Source organism: Gekko japonicus, unplaced genomic scaffold (genome assembly GCF_001447785.1).
Source record: "Gekko japonicus isolate JY-2015 unplaced genomic scaffold, Gekko_japonicus_V1.1 scaffold275, whole genome shotgun sequence".
Classification (NCBI taxonomy): Eukaryota; Metazoa; Chordata; class Lepidosauria; order Squamata; family Gekkonidae; genus Gekko; species Gekko japonicus.
In genome coordinates, this window is record NW_015170895.1 from 1,291,325 (window position 1) to 1,298,877 (window position 7,553).

The window sequence follows — 7,553 nt, forward strand, 5'->3', positions numbered from 1 at the left end:
AGCAGAGGAACCGGGTCAGGAGCAAGCCCGGGACCGCACTCTGCCCCCCTGCAAGCCACGGGCATGAACCCGGCAGCCTGCCTTCCCATGAGGAGTGGGCCCACTGCCCAGCAGCGCCTTCTGAAGCGCCTTCACGCCTGTGAGCCACACCCCAGCTCCCAGTAGTCAGGACACCGGCCTGCCCAGCCGCTGCAGCCAGGTGCAAGTCTTCAGCACAGCTGGGCGAAGCCTCCCCTCCCCCCCCACACACCTCTGGAGGGCTCAGCCGGGGCCGTCAGTTCCTGCAGCCAGGGCCTGGCACGCACCCAGCCAAAAGCGGAGCGGGGCCGCCGGCTCTTCCCAAGCAGCGGAGATACAATAATATTTTTCCAGTAGCGTGTTTACACTGCAAATCCGAGACTCTCCTGTCCCTCCGGAGCGGGCCAGAGAAGGCCTGATTTATGTGCCGAGCGGCTTCCCTTCCCGTTGATCAGTGCGGGGCCAGCTGCAGGAGCTCCCTCCCCCCCCCAGCCTGCCGTCAGCCAGAGGGCCTTGCGCGGCAGCCCGCTCAATACGGGAAGCTGTGCGGTGACCCGGTCCGGCCCACACTCTCCCCGCTCCCCCTCCAAAGCCTCTCCCCCCCCCATGCGCACACCCCCGCAAAAAGACCGCCCCCCCCCCCCGCTCTCTCTTCAGGATCCCTCCGGCAGCCAACGGAAAGATAGTTTTTCCTTTTTTAGTGGTTTTTAAGCTTTGCTGGAAAGCGCTGAGATTTTCCGAGCCTTATTCTAAGCGATGAGGTCACTGCTGACAAGGAAAACAGCCCTGAAATCCAGGAAAGTGAGTGACTTCACCGGCTCCCTCTCCTCCTCCTCCTCCTGGAACAGGGGCAGGTTTCTGCACGGGGAGGAGGACGAGGGGGGTTCAGGTGCCAGCAGGAGACCTCCCCCTCACCTGGCCCAGGTCACAGCCAGCCCCCAAGTGCCGGGGTTGCTCAGGAGAAACTGCCGCCGTGGGCCGAAGGACTCTCGCACAACAAGCGCCTTCACACCTGAGTCCACGTGCCCCGGCCTCCCCTCCAGGATGGTACTTCAGTCCTCGGACAACTGGGGACGGGTTCGCGGAGGCGGAGGGCGGCAGCGTTCCACCTCTTCCTCCTAGCCCCACACCTCTCCCCCCCCCCACATACAGAGCCCAACTGAACACCTCTACGACCCGCCATCCTCACATCTGCAGTCCCACAAGTCTGTGCGGCAGGGACAGGGATGGAAGAAGAAGAGATCTACACCCCATGGCCCTTCACTACCCGAAGGAGCCTCAGAGCGGCTGACAAACTCCTCTCCCTTCCCCTCCCCACAACAGACACCCTCCTGTGAGGCAGGTGGGGCTGAGAGAGCTCCTGACGGAAACTGCTCTTTTTCAAGGACAGTTCTTATCAGAACTACGGCTTGCCCAAGGTCATCCAGTGGAGGAGGAGTGGGGAATCAAACCCGGTTCTCCCAGGTTAGAGTCCGCTGCTCTTAACCACTAAGCCAAACTGGCTCTGAAGAAGAGATTGGGTTTATACCCCATGGCCCTTCACTCCCCAAGGGAGTCTCAGAGCGGCTGACAAACTCCTTCCCCTTCCCCTCCCCACAACAGACACCCCCTGCGAGGTAGGCGGTGCTGAGAGAGCTCTTGACAGAAACTGATCTTTTTCAAGGACAGCTCTTATCACGACTACGGCTTGCCCAAGGTCATCCAGCCAGGTGCGAGTGGAGGAGTGGGGGAATCAAACCCGGCTCTCCCAGATTAGACTCCGCGCACTTCACCGCCACATCAGACTGGCTCTCCTGCAAACTGGAGCCTGCGATTCATTTAAATAGGAGCAGCAGATCTTCCAGGCGCCCCGGCAGCTGCAAAATACTGAAGTGCAGAGGCACGCGCACACCTCGCTCCCCCCCCCCCACTTTTTTTTTTGCCCTGGAACCAACCTGGAGAAGGTGGGGCCTCGCTGAGGGCAGCTCTGGGCGGTAGTGGGGGGGGAGGATCCCACTGGCACCCCCCACTCTGATGCTTCCTTTCGATAGAAGGCTTTCAATGGGCAAGGCCTGAGTGGCAGGACGCTCAGCCCCCACGGTGCACCCTCACTCCACCACTGGGCCGCCACCCCACACTGGGAGGGAGGGAGGGAGGGAGGGCTGCTTGTGGGGTGGGACCATCCCGACTGCCTAGGAAGAGGTGCTCACTCGTGCACCTGAATCCGAGCTGCAGGGACGCAACTCCTGCGCGCACGCGCACCCCCCCCCCCCCAATGCGAGGATGGAGCAGGCTTCTCTCAACACTGGATCCCCCACTGGGGAGGCAGACTGCGGAGCAGTGTTCCCTCTAAGCTGCGTGAGCTGAGCTCACAGGTTTTTTTGGCTTCCGGCTCACACACTTTTGCCTTCGCTCAGGAAGGATGGGGCTCCAGAGCAAACTAGTTTCTGCAGCAGCCAAATCACTCGCTCACAACTTCAGGGCCAGTCTCTCACAAGACTCCACAGCTTAGTGGGAGCCCCAGGAGGAGCCCCGCCCCCAGCAGGCCCCCTCTTCTCACCTGCCAGGAGTTCCTCCACGTCCAGCTGCTGGCAGTGCCCTCGGTCAACATGCAGGACCAGGAAGCCTGGGAGGGAGAAACGGGAAGGGCGGTCACCCGGCACTGGGAGCAGAAGCACCACCCCCACACACACACACTCAGCGCCAGCCACGCAGCCAACGGAAGTGGGACTCCCTCCGTTCCGGATGGCATGCGAATGGGGCTCCCCCTCCCCTTGCCCACTCACCCACAAACATGGGGGCAGCAGCCCGGATGTCGGCCCAGTTGCTCTTGAAGTAGAAGAGGTTGGTGGCTATCAGGCGGCTCAGCGTGTCCGGGTAATTCTGCATCTGAGCGGAGGGAGGGAGGGCCACACAGGTCATCCTCGGCCAGTGGCCCCCTACTCAGGAGGGTCACGGCTTACGAGGCCCGCCCACCCACTGAGAGAGAACCCGTGGGGGGGGGGGCAATGGTCGAACCGATAGACCCAGATCCCCGCTTGCCCTGAAGGGTGGGTGAGAAGGGGCGGGCTGGGAGGCCTCCCACCCATGCGTGGAGTTTTGCTAGAGAGGTGCACTCAAGCCCTCTAGGGCAGTTCTGCAACCCGTTGCGCCACGCCCCCCGGCCGCCCCATCCTGGGCACGGCCAGAAGATTCCAAGGGGCTGTCCCAGATAACCCCACTGCACGGGCAGGCGCCAGGCCTGTGCCTCCACAGCGAGCGAGCAAGGCCCCATCACATCTGGCACGGCTTTCCTCGGCCACTCCTGCCAACGGCCGATTCACCGGTCGCAGCAGTCACCACTGCTGAAAGAAATGCCCACAGGATGCCACTGGCCAACCGCAGGTGCTCTGGAGAGGGGACGGCACCACAACGCAAGGCTCCGGGTCCCGCAAGGCAGCATGGCCCAGGGACCCACCCACCCACCCACCCACCAGGGCCCCCTTTCCCTCACCAGGTGCTTGCAGACGTCGTTCATGAATTCGCCATAATGGAGGCCACGGTCCTCGTGGAGGTGGTTCTGGAACATGTCGCAGAGCATGGGGCAGCCCATGCTGGGGCCGCACATGCGCAGGGCAAACTTGCAGGCCTGCAGGGAGGGAAAGGGGCGAGTCAGAAGCCTCCCTGGCTCCACGGCAACGGCCATCCCCCCCCCCCGCCCACCCGGCTGCCCACCTTGACAACCTCCGGCTTCGGGTCCTGCAGGTGGAGCAGGAGAGTCACGAGGCCATTCAGGATCTGCTCGAAGAAGGCGTCCTCACAGCTCCCGGCGCTGAACTTGGTCAGGTTCCCAAAGAGGACAATGGAAGACTGGCGGAGCTCCGGTTTCTCCTGCGGGGGAAGCACCGGCTTGGGGTTCAGGGGGGGCCCCCTCCGCCCAGACACCCTGGAGGCCCCATGCCCCTCGCCAACACCACTGAGGGACCTGCGAGGCTCCCACCCCCAGGCTCTGGGGAGGAGAGATTCACACGCACGCACCCCTTTGCTCACGAGAGAGGAAAAGTGACAAGAGCTGTGGGGCTGAAGCTGGCCCAGCCGAGGAAAGGCGGTCAAGCAGAGGCCCCAAAGTCGCTTCCCAGGGTGCCAGCCAATGTTCCCTCTAAGCTTTGGAGTCTAGTGAGCAAAATTTCTACTTTGTGAGCTCCTGGCATCAAAGCTGTGAGCGAGCGATTTGGCTGCTGTATAAATCAGTTTGCCCTGGAGCCCCATCCTTCCTGAGCGGAGACAAAAATGTGTGAGCCGGAGGCTAAAAAACTGTGAGCTGGCTCACACTGACTCAGCTTCTTAGAGGGAACACTGGTGCCAGCCCCTTCCCCCCTCTCTGTAGTCAGCAGGGGCCGAGCTCAGGATGCCCCTCGGGACCCCTCCTCCCACCCGGAGGGAGGCTCTGCTGGGCCACCAGAGCCGGGGTGCAGGGCTCCCCCTCCTTCCAAGTCTGTTCCAAGCAGGGCCCGGTCAGGCCTCCCATCTCCCCACCCTTACTGACCGCCACATGGGCAGGCCGGCCCAGCCCCTCCCCGGCCCTTGGCTCTTACGTTGTCAAAGAAGGGCCGTATGCGGATGGCGATGTGGAGCAGCATGGAGCGGACGTCCCTCCCCTCCGTGAAGGCCAGGAGGCGGGAGAGGCTGGACATGGCTTCCAGGGCCACCGCGTTGTGGGGGTCGTCCTTGTCGTCCATCCCGTCGACCATGGAGGCCAGCAGCTGGGTGCCGTGCTGCCTCCCCTGCGGGGGGGGGGAAGGGCAAAGAGCTCGGGGGCCTGGACACGGGGGCTCCGGACCAGCGGGACCCCTGCTCGATGTGTTCCGAAGGCTGGGTGGGAAGGGCCCCCCTCCGGCAGCTTCAGGGGGCGGCGGCCTCGTTGGGGGTGGGCGGTGGGGAGGGGGGGGGAAAGCGCAGACCTGGGCCACGGGAAGCCAAGCCGGAACCAGAACGAGAGGCAAGCGCAGAACGTCACTCGGGGGCTGGACCCTCGGGGAGGCAAAAGAAAGGCAGCCCCCAACACCGGGCCCTTCACGGCCTCCGGAGCCCTGGCAGGCGGCGGGGAGCTGTAGTCTAGGCTCTCCCCAGGCAGCCGGATGCAGGGCACTCTGGGAGCTGTAGTCCCTTCCGGAGCCACGGCGACCAAGACAGACAAAAGCCCAGCCCAGGATAGGGGCACGAGAGCAACGCCTGCCCCACTCTGCCCTCACCTTTCCTGGAGAGCCCAAGGCCATGTTGCCGAGCCCCCGCAGGGCAAGCATGCGCACGGCTGCGCAAGGGTCCCTCTGGCGGGCCGTCATGTTGTCCATCATGGATTCCAAGAGGACCAAGTCATTGACCACGTTGCTCTTGAGGAGCTGGAAGACAGGGGGGAGGCAGAGCCCACCCGGAGGGCACCCAAGTTCATCATCGGGGCCATCGGTCCATTGGGGTCAGTCTTGTCTACTCAGACAGGCATCGGCTCTCCAGGGCCCCCGGCCGAGGTCTTGGACGCCACCTGCTGCCTGGTCCTTTTAACTGAAGATGCTGCCGGGGACAGAACCCGGGACCTTCTGCATGCCAAGCAGAGGCTCTACTCTGTGTCGTGGTTAAGCGCGTGGACTCTTAATCTGGGAGCACCGGCTTTGATTCCCCACTCCTCCCCCACTTGCAGCCGGCTGGATGACCTTGGGCAAGCCATAGCTCTGACTAGAGCTGTTCTTGAAAAAGAGCCGTTTCTCTCAGAGCTCTCTCCGCCCTGCCTACCTCACAGGGTGTCTGTTGTGGGGAGGGGAGAAGGGAAAGGAGACTGTGAGCCACTCTGAGACTCCCTTGGGTAGTGAAGGGCGGGGTAGAAATCCAATCTCCTCCTCCTCCTCCTCTTCTTCCACCAATGGAAGAAGAGCCAGTTTGGTGTAGTGGTTAAAGTGCGCGGACTCTAATCGGGGAGAAGGCGGTTTGATTCCCCACTCCTCCACTTGCAGCTGCTGGATGACCTTGGGCAAGCCATATTTCTGACAAGAGCTGTCCTTGGAAAAAGAGCAGTTTCTGCCAGAGCTCTCTCAGCCCCACCGACCTCACAGGATGTCTGTTGTGGGGAGGGGAAGGGAAAGGCGTTTGTAAGCCACTCTGAGACTCCTTCGGGTAGTGAAGGGCCATGGGGTATAAATCCAGTCTCTTCTTCAGAGCCAGTTTTGTGTCGTGGTTAAGTGTGCGGACTCTAATCCGGGAGAACCGGGTATGATTCCCCGCTCCTCCACTTGCACCTGGCTGGATGACCTTGGGCAAGCCGTAGCTCTGATAAGAGCTGTCCTTGAAAAAAAGCCGTCTCTGTCAGAGCTCTCTCAGCCCCACCCGCCTCAGAGGGTGTCTGTTGTGGAGAGGGGAGGGGAAAGGAGTCTGTCAGCCACTCTGACACTCCTTCGGGTAGTGAAGGGCCATGGGGTATAAATCCAATCTCCTCCTCTTCTACTACCACAGGACCACAGCCCCTACCCAAAAGGGAGGGAGGCGTTTGACCCCCAGGTCCCCTACCCCACCAAGGCGGCAAAGCCCCCTGGGACTGGCGCCCCAGCCCTGACCAGGCCACGCTTGCCGGGGGCCAGACGCAAGCCACCCAGTGTGGCCCCCGGGGGGGGGGAGAGGGTCCCCCTTGCCTGCAGGAGGAGCTCACACCTCGTTGACTTGCCGAGGGGGAGCAGCTCGGGCGCCTGCTCTCCTCAACCTCGGCAGGCCGGGCAGCCGGCCACGCTTCAGGTTCTGGGCCAGCCCCCCCCCCCCCCCCCCCCGGCTTCCCCAGCCATGAGCAGCCTTAATCCGGGGCTGCTGCATCAGCTGAGACTTTAAGAGGCGGTTTACGAGCGGGACGGAGTGTGGCGGCCGGGCCGGCACGGGGGCTGCTCTGTGCAGACAATGCCCACTGGAAGAGCCCCCCCCCCGGTGGGGGGGCTCAAGGTGGTGAGGCAGGCGGGACAGGGTTATAGCGGTGGAGCCGGCGCGCGCAGCAGGAACCCGGCCTGACTCACTCCATTCCTCAGGGTGGTACGTCAAGGGCAGTGAGGCCACGCTTTGCTGGCTCCGGCGGCGGAGCTGAACTCCCCTTCGGGGCCGGGCCGGGGGATGCCAGGAAGAGAGGGGGGCACTCGGCGGAATCGGCTCCTCTTCCACCCCCAGGGCTGCTTACGACCCTGCAGCTGCCGCTAGAGAGGCTGGGCCATTTTCCACAACTCATTCTACTGGCGGGGCATGGGGGGAGAGACAGAAGAGAACCCCCGCTCCCCCTCAGCCCTACCGAACCAGGCAACAGCAGCGCACAGGGAATGTTCGGGCAGCAGCTCCCTGGCGTGAAGTCCAGCCTCTGGGGAGTCCAGTGGCACCAGCGCCCCCCTCCCCAGCCCTGCCCAGCCCCCTCCGGCCGACTCACCTCTGCGAAGAAGGCCGTGGTGGTGACCCGCTGGCTGTCGTAGATGCTGTTCAGCATGGGCGCGAGGCTCTTGACGATTGGGGACAGCTTGGGCCCGGCGTACTTTGCCATGGAGCTGCAAAACAGACCCCCC

The 7,553-nt window shown here is 63.3% G+C and overlaps 1 protein-coding gene across 1 annotated transcript in view; it reads right to left on the reverse strand.

Annotated features, from left to right (window-relative positions):
* Positions 1-767: 767 nt before the first annotated feature.
* The window catches only part of MROH1 (maestro heat-like repeat family member 1), a 67,353-nt gene continuing 60,567 nt past the window's right edge, over positions 768-7,553 (reverse strand). Inside the window, exons 37-44 of the mRNA XM_015418498.1 lie at positions 7,421-7,535; positions 5,229-5,375; positions 4,572-4,760; positions 3,712-3,867; positions 3,491-3,625; positions 2,784-2,886; positions 2,545-2,623; positions 768-876 (exon numbers count right to left, since the gene is read on the reverse strand). Of these exons, the coding sequence (XP_015273984.1) occupies positions 768-876; positions 2,545-2,623; positions 2,784-2,886; positions 3,491-3,625; positions 3,712-3,867; positions 4,572-4,760; positions 5,229-5,375; positions 7,421-7,535 (1,033 nt within the window). The remainder of the gene's footprint in view (positions 877-2,544; positions 2,624-2,783; positions 2,887-3,490; positions 3,626-3,711; positions 3,868-4,571; positions 4,761-5,228; positions 5,376-7,420; positions 7,536-7,553) is intronic.